This window comes from Pseudochaenichthys georgianus, chromosome 13, assembly GCF_902827115.2.
Source record: "Pseudochaenichthys georgianus chromosome 13, fPseGeo1.2, whole genome shotgun sequence".
NCBI classification, from domain to species: Eukaryota; Metazoa; Chordata; class Actinopteri; order Perciformes; family Channichthyidae; genus Pseudochaenichthys; species Pseudochaenichthys georgianus.
Genome location: NC_047515.1, coordinates 28,027,081 through 28,045,071, shown reverse-complemented (window position 1 = coordinate 28,045,071; position 17,991 = coordinate 28,027,081). Strand labels below are relative to the sequence as shown.

General features: G+C 40.8%; 2 protein-coding genes across 4 annotated transcripts in view; both read left to right on the top strand.

The window, feature by feature from the left end:
• LOC117457106 (lissencephaly-1 homolog A) overlaps positions 1 to 3,078 on the top strand; it is a 46,840-nt gene extending 43,762 nt beyond the window's left edge. For both annotated transcript variants that reach the window (XM_034096983.2, XM_034096984.2), the window contains exon 11: positions 1,057 to 3,078. In XM_034096983.2, the coding sequence (XP_033952874.1) occupies positions 1,057 to 1,130 (74 nt within the window). In that variant the 3' untranslated portion in view covers positions 1,131 to 3,078. The remainder of the gene's footprint in view (positions 1 to 1,056) is intronic.
• Positions 3,079 to 5,592: 2,514 nt separating this feature from the next.
• mettl16 (methyltransferase 16, N6-methyladenosine) overlaps positions 5,593 to 17,991 on the top strand; it is a 34,028-nt gene continuing 21,629 nt past the window's right edge. The window contains exons 1-2 of one of the 2 annotated variants that reach the window (XM_034097408.2): positions 5,593 to 5,660; positions 6,043 to 6,180. In XM_034097408.2, the coding sequence (XP_033953299.1) occupies positions 6,053 to 6,180 (128 nt within the window). In that variant the 5' untranslated portion in view covers positions 5,593 to 5,660; positions 6,043 to 6,052. Of the gene's footprint in view, positions 5,778 to 6,042; positions 6,181 to 17,991 lie in introns of both variants that reach the window. The other variant, XM_034097407.1, reaches the window with a different exon arrangement.

Below are 17,991 nucleotides of genomic sequence, written 5' to 3'. Positions count from 1 at the left end.
GACCAGTTGGGCTCCTGAGGGGCAGCAGGAACAGGAGTCCACGTTCATTGGACAGTGGAGCACAGATATCTGCTTTAGCCAAAGGTTGAATGATGTGAAGAAGCCCCTGTGTTGAGTCTGCTGAGCGTCCTGAGGGTAGTGGGCAGCTGGGGTTTGAGAGAGAGACATTGCTGCAGGATTCTCCCCCCCCTCCCTCCTGCAGCTCTTCAGCAGATCAAGGCTCCGTTACTCTCTCGAGGAGCTCTTCCGCCAACTTTTGCTTGGCAAGCCATTTGAAACCCAGTCTTCTTAAATCCTACATCAACCGAAGAGGATATAGCTTTGAGCTATTGATGTGATGCATTCTGGAGCAGTGTTGAAAAAACAAAGCACCTTTGTTTGAAACCATTGGAGAAAAAAAAACTGTATTTCCCCTGTTTTCTACAAAGCATTGTCCAGTGTGTATGAACAACACAACACCGAGTGCTTCTCTTAAGGTGCATGCGAAATAGACTGAATAGCTATTTCACTTTTTATTCATTAACCTGTCGTCTTGCACCTGGCAGTTCTTTCGTTAATTTTTTTATAAATGCAGCTCTTTTTATGGCTCTGAAAGATTCATTCCCCATTCTTAATCACATCTACAAAACTCTGAGCGTTAATTTACTCTCAGACTGTAAAATAGCCGTCAGTGACTACTATTTGATTTATTCGCTGGAAGAATATGAGATCTGGGCAATGAGTCAGGGGTATGGAGCCTTTTCAGACAGTCTAAAAAGATATCGTCTGTACATATATTGATTTAAACACTGACAGTGTCACAGGATTTTCATTCCGACTAACTGTTCTTAATAATTCTGCCAGTATGACCACCAAATTAAACAGGTCTTGAATTGAATTTGGTCTCAAAAAGTCTTAGATTTCACTAGCTATTGTCTAGAGAAAACCCTGTTACTCAGAAAACACTGGTTTTTAATCAGAATCTGCCGTTACGCCGCTCTCTGAGGAACTCCGAGCTTTATTTAAATGCATTTTTTATTTTTTATTTATTCTGATGATCTTTTGTTTCCCCCACAGATTTCCACAAGGCTGCTCCCTACGTGGTCACTGGCAGCGTAGATCAGACAGTAAAAGTGTGGGAGTGTCGCTGATTTGGACCTTGGCGGATTGGACCAACACCCCTAATTTCCCAGGAGCTCCTCTGGATCCCACCTCTCCTCCTGCCATCCCACCTCCTCTCTCATCCCACCCCCTCACCTAACCCCCTCACCTAACCCTGCACATCATCTCCTCCGGCTGCACTTACACCATGGTTATTTACTCTCTGGTCCAATAACTATTGTCCTATGTAAATTATTCCTGGATGTAGATCGAGCTATTAAATGTTACACAAAAAAGTATTCCTGCATGGTAATCCAAAATTGTATACTGTAAATTTACATAACGTCTAGAAGTACCATAGGTTTACCACGAGGCTGTCCGTCTGTCACGCAGCCTTACCGACCAGCCGAAGGCAGATGTTTTTGACTGGGTGTAAAATGTAGGGCACTAAAAACCGATAATTTAAGAAATGAAAGTCTTTATGTGTAAGATTTATTTTTTGTCTATTTTTTTATTTAGGATTTTTTTTCTGTTTTTTCTCTCCTTCACTGTCGTAGTCTGTTGGTGCCTCGCTTGGTGAAACTTCGGAAAGACGAGGCTGGAAAAGGCATATATGATTCGATTGTCTGTGGGGCTTTGTTATTGAAATACTCTGTAGCTTTATAACATCACTTCTCAAGTGTGCATACCATTTCTCTTCATGTGGAACTAGGTAATATTTTAATGGCTGTATATACGAATGTTTCAAACTTTTGTCCTTGGACCTCGGGGCTTTAAAACAGAGTCGTACTCTTGTCAGGGTGGCAAACAAACCACTGCTAGGCTTTAGATAAATTATCCCATTTAAGGAATCTGCAGCGAAGAATAAGTTCAAATGCAAACAAGTGGCTCTGTGAATAACCACACTTAGTTTTCACAGTAAGCCCGACGTAGAGAGCAAGTTTGTTTGTGTTGTGCTGTCGGTGTCACCTGAACAGAGTTAAGGGATTACTCCTGATTAATCTCCAGCACTTGATAAAGGCCCACAGATCTCCTGTGAGATCTTGCATGTGAGACTCTTGTTGAACTGAAGCCTCTGGCCGAACTGAAGCCTCTGGCCACTACTAGTCCGCTGAGCACGAAGTCTCGGCAGGGTTCGGTGTATCATAGGAATTATGTAAAGTCAGAAGATGGTGAGTTGTCCCGCGGCACCTGAAGCCTACAAACAGAAGCCTTGTGTAAAATAAACCCGCTAAAGAGAAAAGCTGAAGGCATGACGAGGAGTGTCAGTGAGCCCCCTGGGTTAGATATCTGGGATGTGCAAAGATCTCTAATTTCTGAGGGGGAAAGATATGTTCTGCATAATAAAAATGGTTTTGAGTAAAAAATAAATTTAAAAAAGTCAGTTTTCTGTGAAAATATGAAATGTAAATTTAGCTTATTAGGATTTGGCAATTTTGTATTATCGCACTAAAGGATGAACTCGATGGGAATTTAGGATTAGTGTGGAAATGCTAGCAGATGCTAAGTGATAGGTGGATGGTGTTTTTGTCTGTAGAGCGGTCTGATGCTTCTTTGTTGTAAAGAGCTCCTCGCTGTTTAAAGAGGCGGCGGCAGCAGCGCCTGCATACGAGCCCGAGCAGCGAGGATCTCTGCAGACAAACCCATCTCACATGTATGCAAACGTCGTCCGAGTGGCTTTCCTTAAAATATTCAGCTGTTGATCTTTGTGGAGCTGTAACTAAAAGACTGGAAGATAACCAAACCAGTCCAAGCTGTAGAAAAATCATTCCACTCTCCTCGGAGGATGAAAAATGAAACATCTTGCTTCTAACTGTAGCTGACAAGGTGGTTCATTAATCTTGCACATCCCTGTTTTCACTCAATCTTTGGTCCTTTAATGATGATCAAAGACAACATTTAAATTGAATGATGTTGATAAATGCATAAACGATTAATTTCTGATTTAGCCTTTTCATTCCAATGCAGTTCTTGGCTAATAAAGAATCCACTGCTTAACTGATGTCCTTATGTTCGCTTCTTTGCCGCGTTTTCCTTTTCCTGTGTGTACCGGATGTGTTGATCTGCTGCTAAAGCTCCTGCTAGTGGCGGTGAGTCTAATGTTACCTGTTGATCATATGGCGCTGCTGTTGATGTAGCACCGCTGCATGTGAACCTGTACCAGAGGCAAAGCTGTCGGAACAATGCTTTTTAAAAAGCTTAAAGACTGGATCAGAGGCCGATTGGCTTGAATAGTGAGCTCAGAAACTGTACTTAAATGAGCTCTACATTATAAGGAGATATGCTGATTGGCTCTCTTGCTTAGTATTGGCTAAATAAGATTATTGATACCACTCATTGTGGGAGATTGGTGAGGGCTATCTTTGCAATTCAAATAGAAAAATAGAGATATCAGTAAATCAAGACTAAAAAAAACGGTCTGGTCTGCAAATGTGAGGGCATGTCATTTTAAGTGTTCCATGCTTGAAGCTGTGATTTCAACAAATTGACACTGGGAGATATTGAACATTTGATCTACAGTTAATGTAGTTGTGAGCATAAAACAGTTCGAAAGGTCTCCTTAATGTGTCAAATTCAGATGACACTGAGCTGGAAAACAAACACTCAAACTCGTAAATATGAAGCCAGTTTGCGTAGTGTAACACACATAGGCATACTAGCCTGGCTTTATTAACACAGAATACCATCACATAAACCAGCAATACCAGCAACAACAAGTTCAGAAATGAATGTCTTGAAGAGAAATTGTTAACATAAGGTATTACTTTTAAGAAAAGCTTAAGAAAGTCATCAGTAAAGTAAAATTGTTCTTATAAACTGACTAACCTATGTGAATATTTCTCGACTTTAACCAGTTTTAAGCATTAGTGTGAGTGTTATCAATTATCTCCTAAAAACCCAACTCTTGGCAAGCAAGCTGATAAGCGATTCTCTCCCAATCTCAAACTATTGCTCTCACATTGCTGAGTTCAGACAGCTCTGTTTGTTGGTTTGTTGTGTGATGCTATTTGAAGGAGGTTTACATCCTCTTCTGTAAATGCAATGGGATTGTGGCAGACTAGGATGTCCCTAAGGATAAACTCTCTCTTTCAGGGAATATAACTCATGTCTCCCTTCGATGTGTGCCCCCTTGAGGTTTTTTTTTCTATAAGCGTTTTTCTCTGACCTAACTTCTGAGGCAAGGATTTTGGGTGGAGAATCAGCTCATTTTGTAGTACATTGGCATGACTAATGAAGATGCCAATATGTTAAATGTTCTAGCTGAAGCCAAAAATGGAGACGTGTCAGTACAATCTGGTTTAGCTTGAGAAATCAGCCTCCTTTTGTTGTTGATAATGACACTAGTCTCCTTAGGATCACGCTATGACATAACAGACCATAACATGTAAATTAAAAACGTTTTCCATTTCCTTGGTTTTACCCAAGGAAGGTGTTAAATGAAAGGTCAGGACGATGTGTGTTCTGCTTCTTTTGTAAGAATCAGAGGAAAAAGCTACAACACAGCTGCTGCTGGTGTAGTAGGCAAGTGTGGAAGAAAATCCCCTTCTACCATCCGCAGGTTCAAAGCAATCCCTGTTGTGCTGTGGTCTGGTGTGAAGGACTGACTACAGACACCTTGTCTGCAGGTCGTCTGCTCAATTGTCCTCTGTTACCTGCCTGTGAAACAGCCGAGAGCTTCACAACAAGCTCCTCCAGGAGAGCTTGTGATGTTTTCACCACTAAGGTCTCACTCTTCACTCAGAAAACTGTTAACAATATACCTGGTTGTCATTATTGTTTGCGATATAATAAAATAATAAAATCTGCAAATGTGTTGTCTGCTTATTCTTAGTTATTATTCTGAAGGTGGAGTGTATTGCTGACAAAGTTGAGTTAAATGTATGTCACCAGTATACACCATCAGCTCATTTGAAGTGGGGTATATAGTTATGATTAAACTTAGAAAGAAGGATTCATTACATTGTTTTTTCCCCAAAACTAAATGGTTCAAAAGAAACTTACATTCAACATGCATCTTAAAAATGGTCATGTTATAGCAAGATACAATCAAAGCTTAATAATTAAATAACGGTTAAGAAAAAATAAATTATTGGCCAAGTTTTTTATATATGTAATGTCCTTTGAGATTTTTTTGAGTTTGAAGGTATGATAACTATTTGTATGAAGAAATATAAAGAATTCCCAATTAATCTGAAAAGTTGAAGTAGTGTTATAGTATTAGAAAAAAAAAAACATTACAAATATTTGTTTGTGTAAGAGGTGAGTGACTACTTAATTATCCCTATGGTACGAATAAACAGTAAGATCAGATGTATACAGGTACATAAACAAATAACAGGATAACAAAATAAATAACAAAACATGTAAGGTGTCAACATAAATGATATAATATAAACGAATAACTTAAGTAACTGCATTTTTCTAAAGTTATTGCTAAAGTTGTATTGTAGCTTAATCTGGAGTTTATCACATTCACTTCACACACACGGGACGTTTGTTCATGGCGTCATGACGTAGTGAGGTGACGTCGCAAGCATCCCGGAAGAGAGGCACAGAAAAGTGAACATCGTTTGGACAACGTGAGTTTACAGAGCTGTGAGATCTTCTTCCACACAGTCGTTTAGTCAAACAAAGTCACCACCAGTCTGAAAGTAATAACAGGCTCCAACACAACACGGATAATACCACAATAAAAGGTAGGCAGGCACAAATTATAGCTACACATTAGCTTAAATGAATAGCATGCTGCTTCAAACTAGCTTCAAACGAGTTGTTTCCCACATCTCAGTCAGGAAAGACACGTCTTCATGTGTATATGTAACACCCTGTTTCAAAGGCAACCTTAATTAAAAACAAAGTTCTTTTTTTTGTTTTATTGGTCTGATTTTATATTTACTTTGTGCCTGTTGTTGCTGTTAGTTCACCCTGGCTCATGTCATGTCTCTCTTCCCCGGAAATCAGAGCTTTCATCATGGCTTTGAATAAATCCATGCACCCCCGGAACCGCTACAAAGACAAACCTCCGGACTTCGCTTACCTGGCGTCCAAATACCCAGACTTCCAGCAGCACGTGCACACCAGCCTGGCAGGCAGACCTGTGTAAGTACCTGACACCAGAAGTACTCAGTCAGATGTGGTACTTAAAGAGCCTGTGACACCATCCCAACAACTGTTGTGCAATGAAATATTGCAATAATATAATTTTTTGTTTTGTTTTTGCGGAGGGATCTAGATCGGCATGAAGGCACAGTATGCAATGTGCAATGTGGACATTATCCCGCTTATTACACATGGCCACATTCTCAACAAAGTAACGACATGACTCCCAATAATAATGGAAATGCTTTTATGGATTTAGAAAAAGATTTTATTGATTTAAAAAATAGTTTTTTGTATTGATTTAAATTGACATGCATCCGCTAAGAAAAGTAGTCCGTTGTTACTGTTTGAACTAACGTAACAACGGCAGGAACTGCTTCTATAGTGTTTTTGAGGAGCTTTTTGATTACAGATTTGAAAACATCGTTGCTTGCTTTAAAAGTAGCACAATTCATTATGTCAAACCTTGAAAGATATCCCTGCCCTAATGCCAAAAGTAACTGGCAACTGAATATATGTCGCCGTAGCTATGATGTCTATGTCTGGACCGCTGCGTAAAAAGGAGGGTTTCTGACCCATTACTTCTCTTCTTACTTCTATAAGAATAAAACACGGAGGACGGAGATCCCTCTTCTCCCCGCTGCAGCCTAGCAGTTGATCTCAAAGCACGCTCCCCTCTCCTGCAGGGAGAAAAACTATATTTATATACTTTATATAGGTTGATACAGTAGCCCCTTTTTTTTTAAAATAGTTTTTATAGGTGTTGCCATCTGTTTTGTGTAGCGTGGTTCTACAAGCAAGTCAATGCATTCATTGGGTGGTATCAGAGAGTTACACGGGTCTGTAAATGCAATGAAAACAATTGGCCACAGCAAATAATTTATATTAAACATGTCATTTTTACTTTTGAATACTTTAGTACAAAGGATGTCTTGAATAATTTAAGTGATATATGTGTACACATATAAATCATTAGTCAAAACAGCGCTACATTTGATTTAATTAAAAGGTATAATATGTGGTAAACTGAAGAGCCCTTTGGGAGCCGAGAGAGCCGGCTCTTCTTGGTGAGCCAAATGATCGGCTCAGCAAGAAGAGCCGGAATTCCCATCACTAGAACAATGACTTCTTCTGCGAGGATTTATAAAAGCAGCTGGATAAAAAAAGTTAGGAAACGCCCCTATAGGAAACGCCTCCTTGCTGCGGTCTGCAGACAGACCCATCTCAAATATTGGGCTACTAGTAATCTCGAACCGTCAGTTTAAAAAAGAAAAAGCGATACCGTTTCGTTAAATATCAATAATTTCGAACATCGCGGGGAAATTCCTTCACTCATTTTGAAGTTTTGGGGGAAGCCGGAAGTGACGTCAATGCGAGAACGCTTCGAGAGCCAAACAAGGACAAAGTGTGTTGTGTCATGCGTAGAAATGGTGAATTACTGAGTTTAGGCACGTTAATAACGTTTTAATGAAGTTGACTACAGTATATTCATATTTGTCAGTGCTTTCATGTCAATTCGGCGACATAAACATAAATGATCGTGGTGAAGATGATGATTACATTAGGATTAAAAATCGGGAGTGAGAGCTGCTGAATTTCCTCCCGTCGGATGTGATATAAAAACAAATCGATTATTTTTGTGGTTATAAACTCAAGTGGATGAAACTACATTTATTAGTGCTTTCATGTCAATTCGGCGAACATATGATACATTAAATGATGAGTGAGGATGATGATTAAAAATCGTTTGTTTGAGCCGGTCTGCATTTACTGATGAGAAAACAAACCGATGCTTTTTGTAGTTGTAGTACACCAACAACGTGGATTAAACGCAGGGGCGGACTGGCCATCGGGACGTTCGGGACGAATCCCGATGGGCCGGTACTGAAGTGGGCCGGTCGGACGATGTGGGCCGCCCGGTAACCGGCAGGGCTCGATATTAAATGGCCCGCTGGCCGGGAAGCACTATTTAGACACCCCGGGCCAGCATAACGTACTTTCCACTTGCCCGCTCGGGCCACTAAAAATATTGCTTTAAAAATATTGTCCTGTGGTATTGGTATTTTGACTAGCAATTTAGTTAAATTGTTTCGTTTATCAACGCTACAACATAGCGTTCCGTGAGTCGGTTGTCGTTGTTGGGTGAAAAGCAAACAGCTGTTTGCTGCGGAGTGCAGAGCGAGCAGGCTCCCGTGAGCGGCAGCGTGCTCCTTCACTATTTCGCCAAAATGTTTTTAATACCAGCGGTAACCGGCCAAGCGCCGGACAAAAAACAATCTTCAAATAAAAGAAAGTCACCGGAGGAGTTAAAGGAGAGTGACAGGGATCATGAGAAGAAGAGGGAGAGAAAGTTTCAGCTTGATCGATGGAGTTGGCTTCTAGTGGTGCAGTGACGCGTCCTAAAACCCTTTTATAATCTATCGATTAGATTTATGATTCGAAAATTATAAAAGTAGGGTTGACATGTGGAGATTATCCGGCTGAACAAAACGTGCATTTATCAAACAGGTTTGTTTTCCACAGACCTTATTTCCAGCTATTTTCCAAAACCCTTGTGGAGGGAACCAGCAGCTTACTTCCTGGTTTCAGGACGCGTCACTGCACCTCTCAATATGAGGCCAATATAAACAAGGTCTTCTGTCGGCTCTGTACATCAATGCCGACCTATGCTGACAAGTAAGTGAAGAGTAGACAATATAAAGGTATTGGCGAAATGTCCCAGCAGTTTAGGATAATGAAGGATCTAATCTATAGCCATTACATGTCTAACTCCTAATGACAGGAAGGCAGAAAGTGCATTATACAAATAATAATCTCATAATAGCAGACATTTTTTAACAATGACCACAATATCATTATTTTAATAAACCAAATATGAACAATTGAGGAAAATGAGGAAGAACTGATGATTCAAATGTTGTAGTACAAGTAGTAATGTAGTTAGTGCATAAATTACTATTTCAACAAATGTGTTAATTTTCTTCATTATTAGTCGATTTGTTTTTGGACGAATGCTCCGGGCCAGTGGTTACAATGGTGGGGCCGGTGATAATACAAGTCAATTTTACCCTTAATGTCTACCTCTGCGGTAAGTCACTAGCGCACCCCCCCCCCCATCGTCGTCGTCGACAATTTACTAGCGGTATTTACTTGCGGCACCGCGTGGGCCGGCGGTACCGAAGTGGGCCGGTCGAGAGTCCCGGGCTGATTTGTAGTCCCAGTCCGCCCCTGATTAAACGTGTGGTTTTTTTACCACAATGTTGGGGAAATTAATGGATAAAATGCACGGATTATTATTATTATTCCCACTCCGATCGGGACACTAGGTCCACCGTTTCCCCGCAGCGAGGCTCCCCCCGTTGACAGTTTACGTGGGCTGGGTGCAGTGGCGGACTGTGGGTGCAGTGGCGGACTGGCCATCGGGACGAATCCCGATGGGCCGGTCGGATAAGTAACTAGCACATCCCCCATAGGCGGCGTGTGAGGCTCAGGTTTGAGAAGGCTACATAACTTATTTTACCTGACGCTGTCCGCCTCCGGCGTCTATAGAAAAGAGATCCACTCAGTGTGCGGAGTTTAAATCTCTCAAGTCATATTACAGGATAAAGGAAATACAGTTTAAACTGCCGTATGCAGAGAAGACGCCGACGTGTCGCACTTATCATTCATATTACATCATCAATCAGATCATCGATCATATAATATCATAATATATCATATATGTCCTGATCTGAGTCAGCTTCTCCAGCCTCATCTGGCCGTGCAACACTCACAGTGTCACAGACTGTATGCAGAAGTATTATTTAACACATTATGTTGACGAAACACTCGAGACAAATGTAATTAAAGTCAGATCCACTCGTGCCTTAGACGTGAACGCGCTCTCAGCTGGAGAGAGAAACCCTGGCTTGATTTACCGAGTTGATAACCAGCGTCGTAGGACCGCTTAGCGAGATCTCGTTTGTTAGTTTGTTGTTGTTAGTTTGTTTGTTACTCAAACATATCCAGGGTCTGTTGAACTGGCTTCGTAGTACAGGGCACAGGTGGCTAGCAGCGCTAATGTCAAAGACACAGACATTATACATTATATTTGTATTTTACATCCCCCACTCCCCCCGTTGACAGCTTACTAGCGGTACCGAAGTGGGCCGGTCGAGAGTCCCGGGATGATTTTTAGTCCCAGTCCACCACTGGCTACATGACCATATGATCGCCCATATTGACGCACCTCATTCCTAAACTTAGAAGATACAACATAAACCGATCCTTCAGCCTCATATGAGCTCTCAGACACGTTCAACATTAACCTGTCTGAGCTTGCTGTTGTGTGCGCCGTCGTGCGTTTACATCTGACTGTATATATATAAAGGTTTACATGCAGATGCTGGGATCCTGGACGGTGCAGCTGGAGCGCTGTGCCCGCAATGACGTCACCCATCATTTGGCGGGACTTGAAGAATCCGCGAGAAGATCCAGCAAATTGTCAACATTGAAGGCAGATTAATGGTTATCAAAGTACAAATATCCAAAATCAGTTCAGTAACGGTTTTCAAGGGGACAATATGTACTCAAATTGATGGGTTTGGATGATGGGGGAAAACCGTGTCACAGGCTCTTTAAGTAAAAGTAGCAATACTACATGTATAAGTCCTGCATTCAAAATTAAAATATACTTAAAGTAGGCTACCAACAGTAAAAGTACTCGTTATGGGTAATGGCCCATTTCAGAATTGTGTATATTGAGCAACTGGGTTACTATTATGATTATTCATGTGTTTTTATCACAACTGGTAAATAACTCATTTCTAGAACGTTACATACTGCTGCTGGATATCTTAACCAAATATCTAAACGTTTACTACCTAATGATTCAAGATTTTATATTAGCTAATAATCAAACTGTTCAAAGTTACTAGTCACACAACCTGTAATGGTGGAGTAAAAAGTACATTATTGGCTTCTAAAATAGTGGAGTAGAAGTATAAAGTAGCATAAACTGAGAATACTCGGGTAGCAGGTACAAGTACCTCAACTTTGTAATTCAGTATTTTACTTGAGCAAATGTACTTTGTTACTATCCTTCACTGCCTGAGACTGAGGAGTGTGTGTGTTCAGTATTTTTAGTAGTGTGCAGTCTATCTTATTACACGTCATCCCTGACCTCAAATCTTTCACAATTATAATCGGTTGAATGTATGGTGAAGGTGGACACAGCAGCTCTGTTTATTTACGTATGTGTTATTGCACACATAATGACTGTGTGTTTGTATTAGGTGCATGTACACAGAAGACACTTTTATGTTCATTATCTGGTTTAGGAGTTAGGTCTTGTGGGAAAATGCATAAGGATACAATTATTTCATTTTTTAAACAGATGGTTATGCCATAGATAGACAAACAAAATCCTCTTACAAGGGTCTGAGGTAGCTTATGATCCCACTTGAAACTATTTTAAGTTTGTAAAGTATATTCATTATAAAAATAGGGAACATTTCCCTTTCACACTTCTGTATTACATTGAACAAATACTTGGGTCCAATTGGCACTAAAATTACAAAGCTTTGCTTAATCTATGAAACCGAAATTACTAAATACCTGCTTTACCAAGCGAGGTTCAATTAGTTCCACATTGGCTATTTTTGAACATATATACCAAAGCATACCAAACAATAATTATTCTACCAAATGTGCATCAGCATGTTGGATGTGTTTTTATTCACACACACATTTATTGAAATTAAACTTTCATTATTATTATAGTTTTGGATTAAAATGTTCAACAATACCGTATGGCCGTATGCTCAGGTACTATTACTATTAGCCATCTTGTGTGTATATATATTGAAGCAGTGTTGTACAGAAACAGCTTTATGGCAGTATGGCAGAGCCCTGAGGATCCCGTTCAGCACGATCATGCCCCAGCTGACCCTTTATTGCTCATTCAGCTCCTGCCAACAGCAGGAAGACAAATGATTAATGGACCCCACATCATTTTTTTGTATTATTTTTTTCTCTCAATCCCCTGTTTGCTGCCCTTTTTTTTTCATTAGAAAGACTGCAAGACAGTGACAGTTTGAAAAAACCCTCCTAATTTAAAAAATACGTTGGTTTGTCAATCAAAAGCTGCTCTGTTAGCTGCTTGTGTTTCACAACGTGCTGAAAGCAGAAGTGTGTGTGTGTGTGTGTGTGTGTGTGTGTGTGTGTGTGTGTGTGTGTGTGTGTGTGTGTGTGTGTGTGTGTGTGTGTGTGTGTGTGTGTGTGTGTGTGTGTGTGTGTGTGTGTGTGTGTGTGTGTGTGTGTGTGTGTGTGTGTGTGTGTGTGTGTGTGTGTGTGTGTGTGTGTGTGTGTGTGTGTGTGTGTGTGTGTGTGTGTGTGTGTGTGTGTGTGTGTGTGTGTGTGTGTGTGTGCGCATGCTATACCCAGAAAGATGCTGCTGAGAAGTCATGAGGTAAGAAAGGCCAGGCAGGATGAAAAAGGAAGAACATTTCTTATGTGATTAGATAGCTGTGTCTGTGGGAAACAAACAGGAAGTAGACCTGGTCTGGGTGGATGGATAAATCACATGTGTTTTACGTCTCCCTGCAGGTGTTAGCTGAGGCCAGAGGCAATATGTTGATGTGTTGTCAGTACGTCTGTTGGTCCGCGATTTCTCCTGAACGCCTGCAGGGGGGATGAACTGATTTAGATTTTGGGGCCAAAGGTCAATATGACCTCACATCCACCCTATTCTGGTGAATACCTTGAGGGACCTTCTTTACATTTGGAATAAAACGTCCTCTTTGAATCGAGGATGAACTGATTAGAATTTGGTGGTCAAATATCAAAGTCGTCAAGTATGTCTTTGGACAAGTATTAATGCCTTTAGTATGACAAATTTGCATTTAGCAGAGGCATACAACCTAGAGGTGGTAATTGTAGATCCCTTTGTTAATATGTCCCAAAAATATTGACATCTTTCTTTGCATGTTTTTTCTCATGTGATGGTAGACGTTTTTGATTGTGTTTAGCGCTTAAAGTACAGGTGTAAGTAAATAATGAATGATGCATTAAATCCAGGTGTGTTTCCTGCTGTTGTGCGTGTTCACCTGCTTACTGAGATGTTCTTGATGTAATTAATTACATCACGAATGTGCTTTACCTGCTGTGGCAAGATAATGTCTGCAGTTTATTACAATAACCAAAGATCACAGTCATCAGTTTTTCTCTGGTTGTCAGAGGTGAAGTTAGAGAGGAAAATGAATAAAGTCACATGTTGTGTTAATAATACCCTCATGCAGAAATATAACGTTGTCATATTTAAAGACAAATGCTAACTGAAGCTTTATTCAGACTGGATTTATTTCTCCAGGGGAGGTGATGCTAACATTACCAGCGCTGGTCAGTGTATTTAATCCTATATGGAAACATTAATTAACACCTTCACCCCAGTAATAATTACAGATGAAATTACAAACTGTTATTTTAGAAAACTTGCTGACACTCTTGTATTAAAAAATCTGGTCCAGTGAGACATACTTGTATTTCAAAGTACATCTCTGAGGTTCCACATTTGAGGTGCTTGTCCATTTAATTCATTTTTAAATCAAGTCAGTATGAAATGGATAAAAAACATATTAAAAACCAAACTTTTGTTATCAGTACTGAAACTCAGGTACTATATCGCTAGTGTTAATCTAATTTTTATTTTGGTAAAAACACCAAAATATCATTTACGGTTAATCTTGGTGAAGCTCTATGTTTTTAGCTAGACATGTCAGCTTGTCATTTTATAAATAAGGTTTTAGTTGTATTTTTAATCTTCTCAATCGAAACAAATGTCTGTGAAAACAAAGCAGCTCTTAATGAATGTAAGCGCTGACAGTGATTGTCTGCTGCTCATCTGTCGGACTCTCCTCCCTTTTTGTTTTTTGTTTTATGAAACAGGTACCGCGTCTGCTCAGTGAGGAAATCACTTGTTATTGACTTTGTTATGCAGATGAATGTCGACATGATGTCCCTGCAGCGAATGTGAACATCTGTGTGTAAACTTGAACATGTTGGTGTGGGCCGATCCTTTGTGGTCGAGAGGAGGACAGTCAATCATCTTATGGCGGGCCTAGCATGTGCATGTTTGGGCACGCTGTAAACTCCACTGCATGTCCGTCTGTGACAGGTGATAATTATCTGTCTGTCAGTGAGCTACGGACAGATGACAAACAATGGGCTCTGTAAGAGCTGGACAGTCAATGTTGTAATTAAGACAATCAAGCATGTAGGCAACTAGACAGAAGTTAGCTGTGTCATTTCTAAACAAATACATGTGAAATGACAAAGAAATTCAACATTGGTTAAAGCAGGTTGTTTGATCTACTTTAGATAAGCATTAGTCCATTTAGTGATGTGAGCATTAGTAGGTGTATTAAGTTGATTGACAGAAAATTAACAAACACTTTTGATTTATTCTTCTTTGGAGTCAGTTATAAAGAACAAGACTCATAGTCCACAGCAATGCTAGCATCTACGTAAATGCTAACTTGCTGATAAGAGCTGTTTTGAATTAGAATTCTTTTTTTAATTCAGATTTTGATTTTCATTAAGAAGATTTCACTATCCGTTCCTTTTTTCATATACACTGTCTCGCAATCAGAAAATCCTGCCGCCGGATATCTCCGCTCTGTTAGAGCTGGCAGCCAAAACTCAGTATGACACGATGACATTTCCCGCTGAACCTTTCAGGCAATTTCCACTCTATCTCGCCCTTTCAACACTGCATCTCCAATAAAAGCACTCTCTGGCACAAAAAAATCATAGTAAAAATTGTAATAATAATACTGAGTTTCAAAGATATGACCACAACGATATGACTAAAAGCATCCCCTGACTGTATTATACAAAATTAACTAACATTTTTAGTTGACTGAGGCGTCATCACCATGCTAACATGTACAACTAAGGCTGGTGGGAATATTATTAGTTTTGCAGGTAGTTAGTCATAACTATAGTTTTGGACTAATGAAAATGTTGATATTGGTGGCAGTATATTAAAATCAGTTGATCTCCAATGTTAGTACAACAACATCCCTGCAGCCATGCAGATACCATCCCTTGAAAAATGTTTATTGGCAGTCAGTCAGATGCATATGTATGCCCAGCATCTGAACACAAGTGCTGATTCTACCTTTTTAAACACTTTTTCAGTACATTTCACGATAATCAGACATCGCCTCAGATGCCAATTTGTTCTCTTTTCCCTCTGCATGAACGGATGTCCAGGCTTTGCGTCTCCCTTCGTCTGCTACCAGCTCCGGTTAGCCGTCTGCAAAAACTTGGCTCTTCTTCGCCATCAGCATGTCATTCCATCAGTGGAGGGATTAGTGTGGTTTTGTATTTCCCAATGAATACATCTACTGGATTTTTAAGTATTTAAGTGGTGAGTTGGGGATGAGAATAATCTTGGGGAGACACTCTCAATCCTCGGGGGAGATACGTCTCCCTTAATTTAGGGATTGTCAGTGGGGAGGACTGATAGCAGTTGGCTCAGACCAGCAGGAGAGGAAATATGGGGGGGGTGTGATTGGATTTGAAGTTGGGAACATATAAAATAAAACTGGTTGTTGGTTTTAGTTTTTGGGGGAACTAAGAAAGGGGGCTCAGATCAAGCAGTTAGAGGGGGGGGGGATTAGAAGGCATGAATGGGTATTAAATATGCAACAGCCTGGGTGACATTTAATTTGCTAGGCATATTTTTATGGGCTGAGAGACGACCCTCTGTAATTATTGAAATGTTCAATTTTCACAGCAGATCTGTGTTCAGAGATTTATTATTAATCATGTTCATGGCATTAAAGGAGAATGGATGAATAATTATGACCTCTTTTGCCTCATTTTAAAATTGATAAATGTAACCCAATAATAATCCGCAGCACTGGAGAGAGTTATAACCAGGCAGACATGTTTTACTATCTGCTGAGAGATATTTAAAGTCAGTGTAGCTTTAAATTAATGTTGTGTTTTAAGTGATGCGCTCATTCCTGTTCTTGTGAGGAATAAAGAAAAAACACCTGACACGGGAGAAGAAGTTACAGCCAATCAGCACAAAATGTTTCCTAGCACACTCAGAGTGAAGTAGATGCACCTGAAGGTCACCTCGCCGTGGACACAGATTTAAACAGTGTGTGTGTGTGTTTTTATGCTGATCATGTAGCGTGGAGGTGAGATCAAGCTGTTTGTCTCAGCAGTAACTCCTCTCTCATTATATCATCCTCTTCAAAATGTCGTCCTCTCAGCACAAATTCATCACCTTCTTGTCACTCTGTTCATGTAAACTGGATTTTTGTGCTATAACTGAATCCTGATTTATATCTTTAACCCCCTCTCACACATCTTATCAAATAGTACCACATATTCAGCCTCATCACAACTTCTTCGTCCAATTTGTCCCACACGGTGTCCCGTCGGCCAGGTTATGACGTAGGCACGCAGCGCTGCAGCTACATCACAGGCGTAAATGGCGGGCACACTCACGCTGTCTGGCATCAGCCATTGCTCCAGCGTGGCCGGATTTGCGTTCTTCCCTCATCTGTTCAGTAGGTGGGGTTGCCATGGAGACGTGGATTCACAGTGCTGATGATGGAAGTGATCGGCCTGCATTGTGCACACACGCGCGCGCGCACACTCACTCATCAGGGGCTAAAAATAGAGGGCTGGCCTTAGCAGCCTCGCTCTCTGAATATTGATCCTTATCTAATGATGCCTCAGAGGAGAAATAAAAAGGGCAGAATATCAGAGAGACACCGCCTTTCATTTTGGGAAAGAGTGAGTGCTGAGCTAATGAGGGAGAGTTGATACATCAGCATGATTTCGCCTCATCTCTGGCCATTTTTCAAAAGTGCAAATCTCTTCTCTGGTTCTTCTTTTCAAGACGTGTGGAGCATTCTTAAAGCCAGGTGTTTCCTCCTGGAGGTCACACTCCTCCAGCCGCTGATTAAACCGGACCATTAACTAATATGTTCATTAGTGAAGAGACACAGGGTAAGATTGATGTTAGACTCTACAGGTAAATCGCTTCTCATTTATATCCGTCTCACACCTGGAGGGTGGTTTCTCTGTGTTATTGCTTCTATGTGGAGAGGCAGAGAAAAGTCCTATCAGCAGTGAGGGAGTTTCTCCTATTTCTCCAATCAGTGTGTTGCTGCATTCAAATTAAAGGTTGATGGCAAACTACATATCATGTCAGTAAACAGCAGCAGTAGAGTACAATTAGGTGAGATCGTCAGAGAATACTGGCAACAGTAATGGTATTGCTGTCCAAGGTTTAAAGGAGCCCTTTTATCCCACAGTAACCTGAAGCAACACAGGACTGTTACGGCCCGTCCACACAGCGGCGTGCGTTGACGCATGCCGGCGGGCGTGTCTGAAACTCGACCAACAACCAATCACATGAATCTCCCGCCCCTGACACACAAGCAGCGGTTTGATTGGCTAGAGCTTGTACTGGCATATGATTTGATTGGCTGACGCTTCTCCCGAGGCGTCAAAAGTTGAACATTGCTCAACTTTTGCAGCGAGCCACGCCAGCAACGCTCCGCGTCGCTTCCCACGATGCAGTTCGGTGCAAAGTGACGTGACCCCATTCAAAGTGAATGGTGAAACGTCAACGCACGCCGCTGTGTGGACGGGCCGTTATCAGTCTATAGACCAGGGCTTCTCAAACTCCGGACCGAACTTCAAATCAGTCCGGGCCAAACCCTGTGTCCCATTATATATTTAAAAAAAAAAAAAAATTCTGATGAAAGTGGACCTATTATGCTATATTGGAAACGTTTTTTCCTT